Source organism: Scleropages formosus, chromosome 1, assembly GCF_900964775.1.
Source record: "Scleropages formosus chromosome 1, fSclFor1.1, whole genome shotgun sequence".
NCBI classification, from domain to species: domain Eukaryota; kingdom Metazoa; phylum Chordata; class Actinopteri; order Osteoglossiformes; family Osteoglossidae; genus Scleropages; species Scleropages formosus.
The window spans coordinates 10523648-10544751 of NC_041806.1; the positions used below are offsets into that span (position 1 = coordinate 10523648).

General features: G+C 41.2%; 1 protein-coding gene across 2 annotated transcripts; it reads right to left on the reverse strand.

Moving 5' to 3' along the window:
• Nucleotides 1–434: 434 nt before the first annotated feature.
• On the reverse strand, nucleotides 435–21044 carry ccdc62 (coiled-coil domain containing 62). Of its 2 annotated transcripts, none has more exons than XM_018752995.2 (12): nucleotides 20544–21044; nucleotides 19741–19781; nucleotides 19394–19456; nucleotides 18872–19064; nucleotides 17786–17952; nucleotides 14102–14203; nucleotides 13289–13460; nucleotides 10273–10374; nucleotides 9961–10049; nucleotides 5888–5988; nucleotides 1933–2011; nucleotides 435–842 (listed from the first exon to the last, which is right to left on the reverse strand). In XM_018752995.2, exons 1-12 carry the CDS (start codon nucleotides 20599–20601, stop codon nucleotides 825–827), a joined length of 1185 nt encoding a protein of 394 aa, XP_018608511.1. In that variant the 5' UTR covers nucleotides 20602–21044; the 3' UTR covers nucleotides 435–824. The 2 variants fall into 2 exon arrangements, with proteins under 2 accessions (XP_018608511.1, XP_018608510.1); XM_018752994.2 differs by having other exon boundaries at nucleotides 18872–19067.
• Nucleotides 21045–21104: the final 60 nt, after the last annotated feature.

Consider the following 21104-nt stretch of genomic DNA (forward strand, 5'->3'; position numbering starts at 1 on the left):
TATTCAATCCCAATTGTTGACCAATTCATCCTACAACACACCCGATGTAGATACAGTCTCTGAGAAAATTACAAACGTTGTGCGTTACTGCTTCTGTCAGTTGCCAGCATGCACAAATACCACGTGAGCTAAAAACAATATCTGAAATGAATTAAGGCAGTCTCACACTACTTTCATGCTTCAGTGCACTTTACAGACTGTTGGCAGGATCAGGGTAGCATTTCCCACTTCCCTATTTAATGAATTTGTTTAAATTTAATGGAAAAAAAAAAATTTGGGGGGTGCGGTGGCACAGCAGGCTTGGCCCGGTCCTGCTTTCTGGTGGGTCTGGGGTTCAAGTTGTGATTGGGGTGCCTTGTGACAGACTGGCATCCCGTCTGGGGTGTGTCCCCTCTTTCTCCTGCCCTGCTCCCTGTGTTGCCGGATTAGGCTCTGGCTCGCCATGACTCCGCTTGGGACAAGCAGTTTGAAACAGTGTGTGTGTATTTCATTGTCCTTTAATGTTGCACTTCAGCAAGTCTAAGGGGTAGCTGTAAAGGTCAAAGATGTAATGTACACGTTTTATTTAACATTGAAGACAGATTCTTTTCTTTTATTATAGTTATATGAATGATGGCCTGTTTTAGGGGAGTTGTAAATATTCAGCACTTGCTGGTGTCCAGGCTCACACAACATGGTCCACTTAATTAGGAGGTGTGAAGGTGTGTGGGAAGTGAGTGTTGGAAGTAAGCGTTGGGACACCCTCTCACTGGGTGTGTCCACACAGAGGCATTGTCATCCTGGCTCCTATGGTCCAGTGTGCTGCTTGCAGGAGATCCAGCCTGTCAATGGAAATCTCTCTCCTGAGAAAAATAATTTATTTAATATTATTCTGAAGCTCAAAAAAAACGGATCCCAAAAAAGAAGCTGTGTACAGAAGACCAGAAGTCTATGGCACTTTTTGACTATGGGTGTTAGAAAGGGCACTTTGCCTCACTTATACTGTAACAACAGGCCATCCAATTACTAGGAACCGCAGGCAAAAAAAGAACTAAAGATTCAAGACACACTGCTGGAAACAAAAACAGATTTTGTCTTAACTATACAGGGTGCCCTCGCATAACAAACATAATTAATTTCTGGAAATATGATCATAAAGCGAACTCTCAACTTAATTACCATTCATTCAAACTGAAAAAATAAATATGCTCTTGAGCCACAACAGGAACACACTATTTACTGTATTTTTAGCCAAATGTGAAAAATTACTGCCTTATCTTTTTAATGCAGAGAAAATGTAATTCAAACCAGGTCCAGAATATTAGAATTACACTGGACACATTAAATCCAGGTTTAAGTTGGAAATTACTTGCATGCATCCTTTTTTTCCATCCCTTTTGCCTGTCCCTCTTATCATTTACCTTACTATTATTTTTTTCTTTTTGTTTTGTTACTTTGTTCCTTTGCAACATGATGGTGTAGCTGGTGCCTCAGAGCTCTAGTAGGATGGGTTCAGGCATGGATTCAAATCCAGCTCAGTCTATATGGAGTTTGCATATTCTTCCTGTCCTCACATGGGTTTCTTCTGAGTGCTCCAGCTTCCACCCACAATTAAAAACATGTGTTTCAGGTAATCTTGGGACTCCAAATCGCCATTGATGAGTAAATGAGGGTGTGCGATTGTGCTGTCATTGGCCAGTGTCCTGTCTAGGCTGTACTCTGCCTCATGCCATATGTTTCTTGGGTAGGCTATAGACCATTGAGACCCTGTACTGGATGCATTATGCATTATTTAAAACATTTTCCTCTATTTGCTCTTCACGTTATATCAAAATATGGAATTAGAACATGCTTTACAGCATTCCAGAATTGTCTATATCTAGAATTTCACACACAGCACTTTCTATACAGTGTTACTATTTGATTTTGAACACGAGTTGTTGTAATACTCACCTTGGGTTTTTCTGGTGCAAAAAGTAGGTTTTGTGTTGTTAACAAAGGGCTTTTTTCAGCTGTCTGATGTTTTACAACTCTGTACATTAAAAAGAAAATTAACAGAGTTGCATTACTGTCAACCATAGGTGCAATATCAGATTGAAATAAAGTGCTAAAAATGAATGTTAAAATAGGTTTAAACAAATAATATAACAGTATGCTATAATGTTAAAATTTGCATTATGAAAACCACAACATTTTTTTGATCTAAAAAATGAATATAAAGCGCAATACAATAAGAATTGTTACAGAAAAAAAAAACAGAAAAAAGTGTAACAATTGGATGTGAGAGTTACACTAGTGTTCAAAAGTTTGGAATAATCAAGAAATTTTTATGTTTTTGAAAGAACTGAATTTTCTCAGGGTACCATTAAATTGATTTAAAACATAGGCAAGGCATTATTATTAATGTTGCACATGGCTATTACTGCTTCAAATTACTGATTTACAATTTATTGTTCACATATAACTGGAAAGCCCCATTTTCAGCAGCCAGTACTTACTGGAGGTGTCTAAATGGTCAACTAAAGGTAATGGTGCCAATGGTAAAGAAACCTTTATAATTGTGTTAGCCCAGCTGAAACCTTTGATTCTGTTTAAGCAAGCAAGTAAATTTGCCTTCCTTGGGTTGTAAGGTGCTGGCATTCCTAACGTTAATTTCTGGTAAAAATGAAACACCTTTCTAAAGAAGTACATCAGTCTATTGTTATCGTTTTGTGAAATGAAGGTTATTCTGTGTCAGATTTCCAAGGAACTGAAGATTTTATAAAAAGGTGTCCACTAGAGGGCAAACTGGATCTAGCCAGGATAGTAAAGAAGACCCAAATGCCAAATACCCATGTGATCTGCAACAGCGCAGACTTACTCATCCGTCCATAATACAGTAGGACCCCCGCATCCGCTGTTTCAGTTACCGCGGTTGACCGCAGTCCAAAAAAAATAAATAGAAAATTCCAGAAATACAGTAGACATTCATAATTTAAATTGCGCACCGTTCTGAGTAACAGTGAAATCTCGTACAGTCCCACCCCGGGACGTTAATCATCCCTCTGTCCAGCGTATCCACGCTGTACGCTACCTGCCGATAGTCATGTTTACATTTATTTATATAGCAGACGCTTCTCTCCAAAGCAACTTCCATTGAACTCTATAGTCACTTAGTAGTTTTCTCAGTTATTAGATCAACCTTCACAGTAATTACAGTGCTTGCGTTCAAGAAACCCTTATCTTTCTTAATAATGGCCCCAAAGCCCAAGAGTAGTGATGCTGGCAAACTGGTATATAGTGTTCGCATCCGCTGACGGGCTTGGAACCTATCCCCCACGGATAAGAGGGTCCTACTGTACTCTATTCCAGTCATTTGCTATTCAGTGTCTGTGTTCTTTTGCCCATTTTAACCTATTATTTTTATTTTACAGTTTCAGATATAACGTTTTCTTTGAAACTTTGCCTCTAACCCCAGCATCCCGGAGTTGCCTTTTCACTGCAGATAACACTGGTATTAAGTTGTTTTTTAGCTTGTATACAGTGGAACGAAATGTCGTTTCTCCGGAGACCATGGTGCAACAAAGAACAGGAGTAAAAGACAATAAAGAAATACACAGGACAGGACGTGGACGCGAATATGGGCTGTTTGACTGTGCCAAATGAGCGTTGGGAGGCAGCAGGGTGTTTGAGTAATCTGACTGCCTTGGGGAAGAAACTGTTGCAGAGTCTGCTGGTGGTGGCATGGGTGCTCCTGTACCTTCTGCCAGATGGCAAAAGGGGCAAAGAGTCCATGAGAGGAGTGAGAGGGGTCGTCCACAATGCTGGTGGCTTCGCAGATGCAGCGGTTTTTGTATGAGGTGTCGACGGTGGGTAGAGGGACTACTTAGGGTGTACTATTTAAGAAAGCAGCCAACTGAGGACCTGTAAGGTATTTGTTTCTCAAACTACAGACTCTGATGTACTTATCCTTTTGGGCAGTTGTGCATCTGGGCCTTGTGTTTCTTTTTTTACTGTATTCCTCATCCAGAATAATCTCCTTAAAAGTTATTAGCCTGGATTCAAAGTCAAACATTCCACCAAAACTGCACTATTGGACATTTTACCAAGACAGCTATTCTCACAGTATCGTATGCTTAGCAGCTGGCCAGAGTGGCCTCCCCCTCCTTGGTCCACATCCTCCTTGAACTGTCTGCAGCATTTGGCATTGTCAACCACCGGATTCTACTCTCATCTCTTGGACAGTTTAGCATGAAAGGAACACCACTAAAATGGTTTGAGTCCTAGAAGGTAGATCGTACCAAGCAGTCTATCGTGGCTCCAGGTTATCCTATCAGCCTCTAGTTCCACAAGGCTCGGTGCAGGGCCCCCTACACTTTTCCATCTACAGTACATCTCTTCCCTTGGCCCTGTCACCCCCTCTCACGGACTCTACTACCATTGGTACACCTAAAATACCTAACTCTTCCTCTCTTTTGAAGTCTGATCACCACCTTTAACTGAGCCTCATCAAAACAGAGATCCTCCACCTCCTGGCTGATCCGTTCTGTCGAGAATTCTCTATCAAACTTGCTCTTTTAACCTACTTCACCAACTAAGAACATGGGAGTAATGGTTGACTAAACCTTGTCCTTCTCTTAACATATCAAAGCCAGAACCTGATCCTGCAAGACATCTGCAGGATTCACCTTTATCTCACAACAAACTCTACATACCTTATGGTCCAGGCTATGGTTATATCCCACCTGGACTACTGCGACTGTCTGGTCTTCTGGCCCCTACCATCAAACTTGTTGATACAGTTGATACAAAACACTGCTGTACGAATAGCGTTTCACCTACCAAAGCATTCCCATGTATCCTCCTCCTCATCTCTCTCTACTGGCTTCCTGTAGCTACCTGCATCAAATTCAGGACTCTGGTCAAAGCTTACAAAACCATCAAAGGATCTGCTATCCAATACGTACAAGATCTGATCACTCGCTACATCCCAGACTGCTACGCTCCTTCACCTGTGCTTGTTTGGTGGTCTCACACACAAGAAGTCCAAAATCAAAAACAAAAAAGGTTTTTTAGTTCTGGCTCCGATGTGGCGGAATGACCTCTCTCTGTCATTCAGAACTGTTGAATCTCTCTCAACATTCAAGAAGGGTTTCAAAACTCATCTCTTTTGGACTCATTTCTCTCCTGATCTCTTATGTGCTCGATACATACATTCATTCATTCATTGTTTTATCTATTTGATAAATTAAAAAATCCTATATGCTGCTAATTTAATGTACAGGTGGTCCCTGATTTACGATGGTTTGACTTGTGATTTTTTTCGACTTTACGATGGTGAGCTGGCAAGAGGCATTCAATAGAAACCATACTTCGAATTTTGATTTTTTTCCCAGGCAATACTCTCTCGCGATGCTGGGCAGCAACAGCGATCCACATCTCCCATTCTGTCACGCAGAGGTGTGTATCAGGTGTATTATATGCATTTTCGACTTATGATGGTAAATCGGGGACCACCTGTATACTAGTTTATACGGTGGCATATGACCATCAAGGTGTCATCTTATTTTGACCTCAAAAGCCACCATGCCAGGTTGACACAACTTAATCTTACATTTATTCATTTAGCTGACACTTTTCTCCAAAGCAACTTATAATGTTAAGCTATTTTACAATTATCTACCCATTTGTACAGCTGGGTAATTATACTGTAGCAATTTATGGAAAGCACCTTGCTCAAGCGTACTACAGTCGAAGGTGCTAATCAAACCTGTGACCTTTGGTTCCAAAGGCAACAGCTTTAACCACTATGCTACCAGCTGTCCATTGTCTCTACTCTTAACGTGGCTGGTCAATGCAAGCCTTGGCCAGTAATCTTAATTCTAGCTGGGCCAGTGCATCCATTTGATATGTGGCAAGGCATACTCACTGATTTGATGACCCCACACCTTCATGCTGCTTCAGTGCCTCCTGGGCACACTCCAGGTTCAGTTCCAGAAGATGCAGGTCATTCTGCTGATTCTCACAAATCTGAAGGCACACGGACACACAAATATGAATAGAGATATAATACACCTAATTTTCCCCTCAATTTTACATATCTACAACCACCTTTAGTTGGAAAATACAACATTCTCCTCTCATTCTTCTTTTCTGCTCAGTTGCTTCCTAAGAAATCCTATAAATGGAATTCTTGCCACCTCTTTTTCAGTTCTCTGTCAAATGTTCTAGTTTCTCCAACCTCTCCTTCTTTTTTGTCTCTAGACAATTTACTTCCTTCTTTATCAATAAAGTAACTGACATCCAGAGATGATTTCAGGAACCTCAGATTCTGTTGAAAATCCCCTCTGACTGGTCATTGTCTGAATACCTTCTCTTTCTTACCTGACTATAATTGTTTTACAGTTAATGGAATGCTGTGTAATCAGTTGTGATTTGACAGCTCTCCTGATCTAGACACCCTTTCCATAGGCTCAATAACAGCTCTGATGGTCTTTCTCCTCTGACTGCCTTGCAATCCCCAACACACTGTAGGCCCTATGCAACAACTTTCCTGCAAAGCCTCTACAGCCTACTTTGATGGGCATACACCTTGCCTCAGTTTTTAGTACTGCTCTATCGGTTTTTTACACTTCATCTTCCTTTCACTGCCCTCTCCTGTGCATTTTTCCCATGGGACTGTAAGCTCCAACAAGATGACTTATTTAGAAGCTTCAGAGAGCAGAACAATGTCTACTCTTAGACCTCTGTGATGGTGACCAGAAACTTCCTAAGTTGCATTCCTAAGTCAACCAACTGCCAGTCACTGTCACCAGGCCTGAACTGGCAATGGGTATTGTTTCTACCCTTTCACCTTCCCTGACAAATGATACAGGCTACCTTGCCTATCAGCAGGTTTACTGTATACCATATCCATGCTGATAGAGTCTGCCACAACCTGGACCACCTGGTTATACCACCAAAGACGGCAGCCCTCACTTATATAGCTGCTGAGGATGTTCTCCAGTGTCCCTCTATTTGCACATAAATGAGCATGACAGAAAATCAACTTTTCTCCAGGTAAATGGTTAGATGGACTTGACAGCACAACTGCCTGGATCAAGAACTTGATACACTGAGGCTCTGCTGTCCTCAGCTCCGAAAAAGAGACATTACTTACATTCAAGTCTTTTTGTAACTACCCCATGTTTCCTGCTGCAGCATCACCACCATCCTAGTAATTTCTTTTTCCTTCCTCTGCTGCTGTGCATACCTCCTCCTGAATTAGCTTGCACTTATCCTTTCCCTGGTTCTTGTCATGCGACCATAGCAGAACACTCCCTTAGATGGAGTGTCACTGTGCCCAACATTATGGTACATTGGAGCTGGGATTCAGCCTGCACCACTGCAACAAACACACTACCTTCCACTATCAGTATCAGCTCCCATGACCCTGCAATCTCTTGAGCCCCTGTATTAGAGAAATTCCCTTTCCAGTGTTACTCTAAATTCCTCCCCTAGGCTCCTGAATGGTAAATGTAACTTGTTGGTCTACTGGGGTAGACCACACCAAGGTTGGTGATAACAGCTTCTCTTCAAGGGTCATAACTGTTGTTAGAGATTTTGCAAATCAGAAGAGGCTAGAGAATTTGCGGCAAGACGCCATGCTGATATACACGCTTTAAAGTTACATACAATTTCTCACTTGCCAACTGCTTCTAGCCAACCCTTCAACTTCTCGAAAAATGCCTGAATAGCTACTTTATTCCTTGAGATGCAGTCAAACAACTTACCAAAGCTTTACATTGACTTGTCAAAACTAATGAAATCAGTATAGTTCCTATGTTAAAGCAGAACTTATTAGTAGGCTTTCCTTTTCTCAACACAAGAAATCTGAACTTTAATGGCATGACACACATCTTGAGCTGGTAAAGCGAAACCAAAATCCACCTCCATCCTGGGACAGATATTGTGGTCAGTATTAAGTCATTCATGAAGGGAACGATGAGCCGCTGTCTGATACCTGACTTGTATGTGGACCTCTACACTCTGTCAACTTCACAAAAATATTCACGGACACAGCAAACAGGATTATGGAGATACAACAGGCTCTGATTCTTCCTTTTTCTTTAACAGTAATGCTCTTGTTGTGACATTCATACTGAAACTGTACTAATTCAGAATGAGATGTTTCATCTTGCTGTGAATGTGGTACCACACTAATGTTGTTTTGACAAACTTGGTTGGTATCAAGCCATATACTGTATGTTTGTGACATCAATCCACAGCACTGATAAGATTTCATTATTTTAACATACTTCTCTAATCAACTGCATCTCCATAATAGTATATTGTTAGAAGAGAATATACTTGATGTAATGCACTCATTGTATTTTTCCCTGAAATGTACTTCGAGCCGTGCAGAGGCCTGGACAAACACCAACCAAGAGAGCAGGCAGGTTTTTGAAGCTCTTACTGTAGGATAGACCACATCTTCACCCTCAATCAATTCCTGCAGCATTTGAGAGAATACAAACTGCCCCTATGTCTGGCCTTTGTCAATTATGAGAAAGTGTTTGACAGCATCGAGCTCAACACAATCCTATAAGCCTTAGCAGAACAGAGCATCAATGAGCAGAACATTGATGAGCAGTACAACTACTGCAGGAGGCAAATTCGGGATGCACAACAGATGTATTCTGCTTGATACCCCAATCTGCATTCGCGTGCAAAAGGACTAAAACAGAGCGGTATCATCTCTCCCAAGCTATTCACTGACTGTCTCAAGATGGTTATCAGCAGGACAAGGCTCCGGGGCGGCATCGAGATCAACGGAGAACAACTAAATCACCTCCAATTCGCAGACGATATCGTGCTGATCACTCAAAGTCCCTGACCACTGCAGAAAATGCTATGTGAACTGGATAAGAAAAGCAGAGAGGTCAGGTTGAAACTTAACTGCTCGAAAATGAAGTACATGCGATTGGGCACCTTAAGAAAGCTGCGAATAACAGTCGCTGTAGAAGAGATCGAAGAGGTGGACCATTACGTCTATCTGGGACAGGAAGTAAATATGCACTAAGAATTGGGAGGCGAACTTGGAAGGAGAAACAGAGCTGGGTGGTGTGCATTCAACTCCATCAAAGAAGTTCTCACAGCAGCTGTCGACAAGGCAACACATGCAAACCTCTTTAATTCCACGGTTATACCAGTCATGCTGTACGGCATTAAAACATGAGCATTAACAGACAAAAAAGAAGCAAAGGTTGTCGGTCGCTGAAACACAGAATGGTCAGCGTGACACGCGTAAACTACATAACCAACGAAGCGCTGAGGGAAGGCAGCGGAGAAAAGGACGTTGTGGCAGAATACAGGCGGAATAAGATGAAATGGGCAGGACACATAGCGCGGATAGCGGACAATTGATGGACCACACTTCCAGCTGAGTGGTACCCAAAAGAACGAAAAAGACCACCTGGATGACCTCCAAGGAGATGGGAAGATGATCTCATCAGATGGGAAGGCTGTCTGTGGAAGAGAAAAGCAAGGAGAAGAGACAAAAGGAGAGCGTGTCGTGATCGGTGCTGTCTAAACAACAGCTGATGGACCGATCAACCTAGAGGTGTACATCAAGAAAAGCAACCAACGTCTACAACCACTTGTCCTGAGCAGGAGCCCACCCTGCAACACAGGACGCAAGGCTGAAGGGAAACATCCTGAACGGGATGCCAATCCACCACAAAGCACCCCAAACCAGGGCTCGAACCCCAGACCCACCACACAGCGGGCACTGGCCAAACCCACCATGCCCCTCTTTTACACCAAGAAAAGCATCTGCTAAATGAATAAATGTAAATGTAAACGTAACGCAGGTATCTGCTTAGTGTAAAATGTAAGTAATTCTTATTTATAGACTCCACTTTGCAGATTTATACTTATAAAAATCTTCAAGGAACATCACAGCTGTGTTTCAATAGAGCATGGGATTAAGACATGCATGTTAGCAGTGGTGGAGAGGGGTACCTGACGCAGACAGCGGCGCTCCAGCTCAGTCCGCTCCTTCTTTGACCGGACCAGTTCCAGCAGCTCCTCCTTCCTATGAATCTCCTCACCTGCATTTTAAGAGGCAGCTGATATAGTGAGGAGAGGAGGCCTCCTAGGCTTTTTTGTGATATCTTAAACCCATGTAAATATTCTTTAAAATTAAACAGTCCAAAATTGTATGGAGTGGTGTTTTTCACAAAGGAAGAACAAACACAGCTGAATTTCCAGCTCTCCTTTCACCACTGAGAGCTGCATTTCGTCTGGATGGCCACATGGACTCAGCCTTCATACCCAGCAGAGACAGCTCACTGCGCAGAATGTTATTCTCCTGTCTGAGATGAAGCAGCTCCTCTTTTTGCGTGTTATTCTCCATCATTTTTTCCTTCAATTCCTCTGTAACAAAGTGTTAGGCATGAGTAAAACAAAGGTCTACGGCCAGCAAGTTGGAAAATCCTAGAAGCTTTTCTGTGACTAACACAAGCATCAGCCAGCACAGGTTCAGCCTCTTAAAAGCAGAGTTCTTCTCTATCATGCACATAGTGAAATCAGATATTAGTAATAAATTAGAGAAATAATTTTGTCATATTAAAAAATTAATACATTGCTATGCAATGTTATTTGCCCTCCTTCTGATTTTCTCCATTTTTCCAGATTTTTTGTTCTAGCAGTATACAAAAGAAGTCTGAAAGAAAATTATGCCAATATTGTTCTTTCATTTCTCTGGCAAGTAAGCTAAGCAAATGTGCAATAATCTTCTGTGTAAATGTATGTTATCTACAAGACAGATCAACCATAGGCACTTAATTAAAAAAAGCTGTTCCACCACTTTGGTAAACAACCAGGCCTATTTGTGCCTGCGCCATGCAATATCCATTTCGTAAACTCAAACTTTTATCTTTACCATCAAAAGTCAAGTAGGAGAAACAATGATTCTCAGGGGCACATCATGCCGAACTCTAAAGACATTTACATTTACATTTATTTGCTTAGCAGACGCTTTTCTCCAAAGTGACTTACAATGGATACTATGTAGTGTTACTATCCCACACACCTTATTCACCAAGGTGACTTACACTGCTAGATATACTACTTATAATGGGTCACTCAAGATGTTCTAGAAAAGTTGAAAACTATCAGTATGGAAAGGGTTGGAGTCATTTTGAAAGGTGTGAACCTCAACTGAATCACCATTAGAATGATACTCAGAGATTCTAAGGGACTTGGTGAATCTATCTAGAAGTAACTGTCTTAATAAAATATCCCTATGTGCAAGGTATAAATCACTGAAGCCAAAAAAAAAACCCCCTGAACAGCACTGAAGGAGATGTTCTTTTTGAAGACCCACAAAAAGACACCATGGGATATATGGTACAGAGGCAAGGCAAACTGCCCATTTAAAAGAATATGAATGTTCATTTCCAGTCTAAAGGGCAGCATAGAGGTACAGCAAGTAGTGCTGGTGCCTCACAATTCTTGGTCTGTGGCTTTAGATGTGGGTTTAAATCCAGCCCAGTTTTTGGGGAGTTTTCATGTGTTCCTATGTGTTTATTTCCTCCAGATGCAGTCCAAACATGTGTTTCAGGTGAACTGGTGAGAAGGGGGCGCAGTGGCATAGCGGGCTTGGCTGGGTTCCACTCTCTGGCAGGTCTGGGGTTTGAGTCCCGCTTGGGGTGCCCTGTGGCAGACTGGGATCCCGTCCTGGGCGTATCTCCTCCCCCTCCAGCCTTGCGCTCTGTGTTAGCCTCTGGCTTGCCGCGACCCCACTCAGGACAAGCAGTTTCTGACGTGTGTGTGTGTGTGTGTGTGAGAACTGGTGACTCTAAACTGCCCAGAGGGTGTGTTTATGGGTGAGTCAGTGAGTGTGTGTGATTTGCTTGCAATGGATTGGCATCCCATCCAGGGTGTATACTCTGCCTTATATCCTGTCCTTCTGGCATAGGTTCCAGGGCATGGCATTACTGATAATTGACAGATGGGAAGACAGATGAATTTCCCACTTAAAAAGAAGCACTTGGATGCCTCTCAAGGCCCCTAGAAAACTACTCTGTGGACTGATTAATCTGAAGTGGAGCTTTTATGATGACATGGGCACAGTCCCTACATCTGGTAAAAAGCAAGCACAGCATTTTGTTTAAAATGGTGATTAGGATTCATCTATCCTGAGTTTTATGCACCTACTTGTGCAATGAACATTGGTGCCTAAAGTGGAAAAAAATAAACTAGGTTTACCCAAGAATCACATGTCTGCAATTATGACTCTTTCTGCTAATCTAATGCACAAATTGTATTTTCTCTGAGGATGAGATGTACTCTGAGATGTACGTCGCTTTGAAGAAAAGCGTCTGCTAAATGAATACATGTTAAAAAAAAATTTAAAAAAAAAACCAAAAGTGATAGAATGGCCTAGTCAAAGTTTTGACTTAAACTTGATCAAAATGTTGTGACACAATCTTTTTGTGCACGATCTCCATTCATGTACAAAAACTCCAATGTTATTGAGCTGAACCAGATCTAGGTGGAGCTGTGGGGCAACATTTCTCCACCTCTACAACATGAGACCCTAGTCAACAGCTAAAGGAAATTTTTTGGCACAAGGTTATTTGGTGGTGAATTACCATCACTATTAAACTGCAGAAGTATCTTTACATTTTTTTAAACTTGGTCATCCTTTGTCTAACAGCAGATTTTGGTTGAAACTCTGACTAAATTAATTGTAAAAAAAAAAAAAATGCAGTAATGGAGAAAATAAGAGAGGTGGCAAATCATTTTCATATTGTACACAAGGCAATAAAACTGTTCTTATAACATGTCTCAGCCAATTGGAAAATAACATCTTAATAAGAAAACACACAACAAACATTAACAGATTACTCTTAAAGTACACAAATGTGTGATGTTCTCATACAAGTGTTTGTATGCAAGTCAAGTCTCCATTTAAAGGTATCAGTGCAAGTTGCCTGATTTTTTTGGAAAGAAGAACAAATGACTGGGAAAAAGTCTGGGGGTTATACAACAAGGATATAAGCATCATAAATCAAAAAAATTGTAACAATGACAATAATAACAAGCAAGTTTTGCTCTGAAGCATGAAGGATCCATATCACAAGAATGAACAGATGGCTCTCAGCACCAAGCCATTGTTATTTTGGTAAGAGGCTCTCTGCTAGTGGAGGAGACCAAACATGAGCTTTATGTACCCATATGTGTCGATGTGTCTGTGTGTTCAGAGTGGTTTTATAGCATCTGCATACGAGAAGAAAGTAGAAAGGAGATTTTCCACTGCCAGGGCCAAGTACTTCAACACTACCTTTAAGATGGAGGTTTTCATTCATGGTTTCCCTGTAAGAGAGTTTATGCTCTTGAATTTCCTTCAGTGCTTTCCCCTCCCGGGAGCGACACTCCTCCAGCAAGGCCTCCAGCTTATGAAAACGACTGGTGAGCTCCAGGATGCAGTTGGTGGCCTCTGTCAAGTCAGTGTCCTGATTAAAGAAATAAACACTGAGTACAACCTTACTGCTTTGACAGCACTTGCTGTGTATTTTGGCACTAAGACTAACACAAAGACTAAAACAGAAATTATTTTACTTGGAAAAATGATTTCCAAATTGCAAAAACATATCCCGACATCCAAATATAATTCATTTCTGAAAATCTTGAAGCAAGAATTTGATATATTATAAATATCTTTAAAGAAAATATCAGATACCAGAGAGATTACCACCTTTATTCCTATTTTTTTTGTTCCCAAACTGATACAAGTTCACACAGAAATCACCCAAAATGTACAAAACCATTAATAACATTATGCTACACATTGATACATTATCATAAAAACTGCCCCTAGTATCACATTTTCTGTGCCTTAGTGATATGAATATTCCAGTGGTGTAATTGAAGTTACACAATTTACAGTTACATGGAACAGTAGACAAGGATTTTATGAAAATAGTTTATCAAATGCTTAACAAATGTATGAATTTAGTTAGCATAATTTAAAAGGGAAGTCAAAGTGGAAAATGGAAACATTTTAAGTGACAGCTGATACAGAAAACAGCACACTATAGTAACATATGATGAAATACTGTACACCAAAAGAATACCAACAGCATTTAGGTCTCACCTTCAATTTAAGAATGGCCTTCAGCTCCTCCTCTCGAGCCTGAATTTGACCCAGCTGTGATGAGAGCTTCATCAGATTTGAGTTCAGGGTCTGGTTCCTCTCCTGTCAGGTCCAACCCAACTTGTTACTGACCAAAGCTACAGATAATGCTGAAGTCCATAACAGGGGTGTCAAACTCTTTTCATGTATCAGACTAAACAGGATTCATGGTACCTGCTGCAGGCTGGTATTGGACATCACACTTGTGTATCAACAAACACAAGACTAGCAGAGCAGGTAAGCACTATGCATCGGCATTGTAAGTTTTTAATGGCTACAGTGTATTCACCTGTACTCCTACAGTTCTCCATACCGATTCATACTGTTCATTCGTTGGTCTGTATGTTTGACTTCCCCAAATTACTGCCACTGAAAACTTAGAAATTTTCAAAACACTGTAATACAAATCAGTGAAAAGCAGCCCTAATGCATCATGAAATTTTCACAGTTTATGTATGTTGCTACTTGTCTGCTGGCTTAGTCGGAACAACAACGACACAGTCTGGAGCTAACAACTGAGCAACAAGCTTCAAAACATTGTACAAATCTCCAATCCTTGCACTGAGGTGGTTATAAAATGCCAATTAAACCAAAAATATTAGCAAAGAAAGCTTCTGAATAAAGAAAACTATACATGGTTAAGAAAGCAAGATAACTGGTTAATACACTAACACACTTCCATAAACCATAACTACAAACTTAAAAGCAAAACAAAAAACACAGCAAATCTTTACAAGAGCGTGAAATAGTTTGAAACTCGGTACCAAAAAAAAAAACAGCTTTTTTTATTTGACCTGCTGTGCATCATGGGAAAAGCATATGTTTGTAGTTATGGGTTTATGAATATGGCAGTGGAGGCCACAGATTAAAATCCCATCATGTACTGTATTACCCTTAAGCAAGGTACCTAACCTGAACTGACACAATAAAAATCAGCTGTATAAATGGACAAATCATTATTAGTAAGTTATCATTGTAAATCACTCTGGAGAAAAGTTTTCAGCTAAATAAATGTAAATGTACTTTGGCATGGTAACCATTGGGGGGGCAATTGTGTTTGATGTTATGGACTGTGGATGCTGTACAAATCATGTGTGCTCTGGCAGCTGTGTCTGCACATTTTCTCCAGCTTTACTGCCAAAAGTGGCATGGTGGTATAACAAGTGAAGCCAGCATCTCACATCAGGATATTATGATACTGATTCCATTGGTAAACAACTGTCCGGCAATTGACATTTACATTTATTCATTTAGCAGATCCTTTTCTCCAAAGTGACGTACATCTCATAGAAAATACAATTTGTTAATTAGTTTAGGAGAAGGAGACATAGCCAAAGATGTGAGATTCTTAAGTACAGTTGCTGCTTTCACCCTAGGCACAACGCTCATCACACAAGTAGCCGCATAAAACTTTACCTTTATAAAACTTTAAATTGACAGCATCCCTCCATAACAGATGGATTTGCTACATACAGTGGTGTGAAAAAGTATTTGCCCTCATCCTGATTTCTTCTGTTTTTGTGTATGTCATACCAGATACTTTAAGATCTTCAAATGAAATACAACATAAAACAAAGGCAACCTGAGTAAACAATAGTTTTAACTGAATTTTATTTATTTTTTTTATTGAAGAAAAAAAAAAATTATCCAACACCTATCACTCATGTGATAAACTAACTGCCCCCTTAAACTTAAAATCTGGTTGTGCCACCTTTAGCAGCAATAACTGCAACCAAACACTTCCAACAACTGGAGAACAATCTTTCACAGCACTGTGGTGGAATTTTGGCCTACTCTTTTTGCATAACTGCTTTTGTTCAGCCACATTGTAGAGTTTTTGAGCATGAACTGTCCATTTAAGGTCCTGCCACAACATCTCAATTGGGTTCAAGCCAGGACTTTGACTAGGCCACTCCAAAACTTAAATTTTGCTTTTTTTTGACCCATTCAGAGGTGGACTCACTCCTATGCTTTGGATCACTGTTTTGCTGCATAATTCAGTTGCACTCAAGTTTCAGTTTATGGACTAATGACTAGATGTTCTCCTTTAGGATTTTCTGGTAGAAAGCAGAATTCTTCTTTCCCTCATTTATTGCAAGATGCCCAGGCACTAAAGCAACAAAGCCTCCCCACACCATCACATTGCAACCACCATACTTGACTGTACTGTAGGTATGATGTTCTTCTGTGGAATTCGGCGTTTCGTTACGCCAGATATAAACAGGACCCGTCTTCCAAACAGTTCCACGTTCGACTCATCAGTCTACAGAACATTCTCCCAAAAAGTTTGAGGATCATCAAAGTGTGTTTTGGCAAAATTCAGACAAGCCTTAATGTTCTTCTGGTTTAGCAGTGGTTTTCACCTCGCCACTCTTCCACGGATGCCATTTTTGCCCACTGTCTTTCTGATAGTGGAGTCATGAACAGTAACCTTTATTGATGCAAGATAGGCCTGTACTTTCTTCAATGTTGTCCTTGGCCCTTCTGTGACTTCCCGGATAAGTCGTTGCTGTGGTCTTGGTGAAATTTTAGAAGGTCAGCCGCTTCTGGGAAGGTTTACTACTTTGCCAAGTTTTTTCCATTTGGAGATAATGGCTCTCACTGTGGTTCTTTGGAGTTCCAGAGCCTTTGAAATAGCTTTGTAACCCATCCCAGACTGATGTATTTAAATCACCTTCTTCCTTATCATTTCTGGAATTTCTTTCAGCTTTGTCAAAGTGTGTTACTGGGTAAGACCTTTTAACCAACTTCATGCTGTTGAAAAAGTTCTATTTAAGTGTTCATTTGATTGAACAGGGCTGACAGTAATCAGGGATGGTTACTAGTCCAGCTGAACCCCATTATGAATGCAGTTTCATAGATTTGGGGAAATCTACTATGGGGGCAAACACATTTTCACACAGGCCCAGTTGGTACTGGAAAACACACACACACATCTTCAGAACCGCTTGTCCCTTACGGGGTCACGGGGAACCGGAGCCTACCCGGCAACACAGGGCGTAAGGCCAGAGGGGGAAGGGGACACACCCAGGACGGGACGCCAGTCCGCCACAAGGCACCCCAAGCGGGACTTGAACCCCAGACCCACCGGAGAGCAGGACTGCGGTCCAACCCACTGCGCCACCGCACCCCCTACTGGAAAACATTTCTGCTTCAATAAATAACATTATCATTTAAAAACTGTATTTTGTGTTTACTCAGGTTGCCTTTGTTTTATGTTAAATTTTAATTTCTGAAACAATTTAGTATGAGATATGCACAACAGAAGAAATCAGGATGGGGTCAAATACTTTTTCACAGCACTGTACCTTCACACAGGCAGATTAATTCATTGGCTAGAACCATTACTGTGTTATTTGTGCTAGTTCACAAAGTGCACAATTACAGTATTTATTTGTGCCCAAATTCCCACACAATCATCATGTGGGCCAGGAAAATAGTTTCTGTGAACCAGATTTGACCCACAGGCCATATGTTTGACACTGCTCGTGTACAGTATACAGAACTGGTGGGCAATACACTACAATTTACAGTATCCAGAGATGGCACCACACTACAGTAAACAATACTGGTGGGTAGCACCCCACAGTGGTCAGTTCACAGAGCTCCTAGAAAGGGACCTCGTAATGTACTGGATTGCTGTACCTGCAGCTCCTGGCACTGGCTTTCAAATTGCTGCTGCCGCTGGCCAAGATGATGCAATTCCTGCTGACTAGTTCCAAACGCCAGTTGGCTGTCCTCCTTCTGCACCTCCATGATGTGCACCCGCTTAGAGAGAGCTTGGATGATTGTGTTGCTCTTCTGTAACTCACCTGGGTTTGACAAAGCAGAACCTCACTATGATTCCACACACTACCATCATGATATTTATGTATGGGAAACAATGACAATGACCTGTGTCATGGAGCAGTGGATGAAACTGTTAAGGCCTAGTGGTTAAATTGTACTTGTAACCATGAAGCAGAGCCTCTGAACCACTGAGCAATGAATTTTAAGAGCCTATCCCAGGTAGCATAGGGCATAAGGTGAGGTACGCCCTGAATAGGATGCCAGGAAGGGTGCCCACTTCTGCAGACACCACATTTTATGTTTTATTTTTTCTCCAATCTGTTCAACAAAGAATAATTAGTAAACACAATTACACACACACTAGCTGAAGCTGCTTGTCCCGTATGGGGTCGCGGCGAGCTGGAGCCTAACCTGGCAACACAGGGCGTACGGCTGGAGGGGGAGGGGGCACACCCAGGATGGGATGCCAGTCCATCACAAAGCACCCCAAGTGGGACTCGAACCTCAGACCCGCCAGAGAGCAGGACCCGGCCAAACCCACTGCGCCACCGCGCCCCCCTTGTTTAACAATTAGTTAAACAAAATTAATTAGCAAATGTGCATTAAAACTTCCAGAAATATGTAATGATTAAGTTAGTTCCCTTTAGAAGCAGGAATTTTTTCCACTTAGAAAATCAACAAATCATGTAATTTGACAAGGGGTGCCAAAACTTTTGCACAGGATGTAAGCTGGGGCACTGAATTAAACTCATTGTAAAGTTGATATCTTGTAACTCAGATGGGTGTTAACTTAGGGTATGACAATATACTGTATGTTTCTGTAGAACTGAATTGGATCTAAAAATTGCAAAACTATCAGTCATACTGCAATAATAGTTGTTATTGCTGCCAGAAGCAAATACAGGATGTAAGAGGTAGAAGACGCATAAGCGCAGCTCTCACTTTCTTGCCATGAGCACTTCAGCTCCAGGGTCAGGATCTTCTGCCGATCCTCCTCCCAGGCCAAAATCTGCTTCTTGTGGGCATCCACCATGTCATTTAGCTCCTTGTCACGGTCCTTCAGCTCAGTGAGAAGCAATTGCAGCTCACGGCGCTGCCTCTGCACTGTTGATTCTGTTATACCGTTTACTAACGCCTGCTTAAAAAGAAAAAAAAACAAGAGAAAGGGTATGAAATCCCATTTGTACTTGTGACAAGGAAACGGATTTAAAACTCCCCTGCTATTATGGGTGTAATGATTACAGCATCTGAGAATTAGTGACTCTGGTGACTCTGTATGTTGCTATTACATAACATCCCAAATGACTCACTCTAACCCTAGCTGTGCATAAATGGTTTCCCATTATGAATTAAAAATATATGGGCAGAGGCATATCCTTATATCTTGTCCTGGGGTTTACTGAGTCTTAATGCTTCAGTGCTGTCAGAGGGGATGTGAAGGATACTGGATGGTTTTCCTGTTACCTCATTCCCTGGTGTAAACTGTGTCCATGCAGATGGGTTTTTGGAAGATGTACTGGCACTGTTCTACAAAAAAACAAAAAAAAAGAAAACCAAACTGTCGCCATCAAGCTCAACGATGACCAAGTTTATCAGCAGATACCATCTAGCCATTTTCTGCAGAGGGAACCACAGTGATGTTGACAAGACCAATTTTGGCAATCGAAGGTGGCGGGAAATGGGTACAACTGTAAACAGAAGCAAGGTCCTTGGCCAAAGCTTTAGATCATATTTGGTTGCTTTAATTAATCATTTAAATGTGAATTTGTTATTTTTCAGTGGAAGACCTGCTCTTCCATACCTGTACATACCTTTTTCATTGGGGTGTTGTGCCAGATATCTACAGGATTAACTGAAAAAAACATTTGTTTAATTAAGCATGTTTAATTGGCTGCCAAACAAATTTATACTTGTAACAGCTACAGTACAACAGATATCAATATTCAAACTTAAGGGAGACAACAGAAGACCGCATTCTTTAACGCATTTAAGAGTAAAGTAATTCAGAGCCCAAACTAATTTCATTTGTAGAATGGAATTGAATGAATAATTATAATTGTCTCAAGTCTGTCCTTCTCTCAACAAATTGAGGCCACAACCCGGTCCTGCCAGAACATCGACCTTAGTCGCACAACATGAAACTTCGGATGGGGACCTGAAAAGTGCATCTCGCAGCCGCTCTTGGTCACCAAAGGCTGCTGCTGCTGATGATGAGCTACTGTTTGTTCATTATCTCAATATTTATAAACGCACTGGCTAAAAGCACAGAGCTTAAAGACTGTGACTTTTGTAATCCTCTTCCCCCCCACCTACACAGTTCAAAGTTTTTCGTCGTTCACTGTCGTTAACCGCTTGTTCTGGTCAGGGTCGCGGTGGTCCGGAGGCTATCTCCGAATGACTGGTGTTAATCAGGAGGGGTAAACCCTGAACGGGACGCCAGTCCATCGCAGGGCACTTTTACATTTCTGTTCGTTTATAAAGAAGTGCTGTAGCTGGATACCCTGCCAAGGGTACAGTTGCGAGTTGTACAAACAAACAAGAGGAGCCGAGGAGACATTTTTTTCCGCTTGAACTGAAGAACGTAAATCATTATGGCAGTGAGGAGTAGTCTTACCACGTGAACGAATGGGTGTCACCGGTTCGTCTTCAATGAACGTCTGTTTTATTTCCATTGGGCGTTATGGCATGATCCTTAACTTAACATGAATGTAATTAAAATTTTACAGATACACTGACTGTGTAAACTAGTCTAGTTTGCTGTTTTGATTCGTGCACGACCCTACGAATTTAGTATTTCACTACGAACCAGTTCACACAGCAACCAGGACCTGGGGAGTTATTTAATGATACAAACTAAAAGCGGAAACAAAGGTGGTGTAAAAAGAAAGTAAAATTAAAAGGGAGGAGTGTAGCTAACGAACAAAACTTCGTCATCATGTTAAATTTTAAGTTGCCACACTACTTCGGAGATTTGAATTGAAGTTGTCGGTATATAACTTAACTCGCAGTAATAGTAAAAGAATATTAGTTACTGCGACTGAACTAACAATAGTGAGCTAGATATTCTGTCTAAACGTGCTGAACCAGAAATCAACAACATCAACATTTTATTTAAATAAAGCCACAAACTGTTTTTTTTCACCACGGCTACTGCGTAGAATCCTTTTTTGTTAAA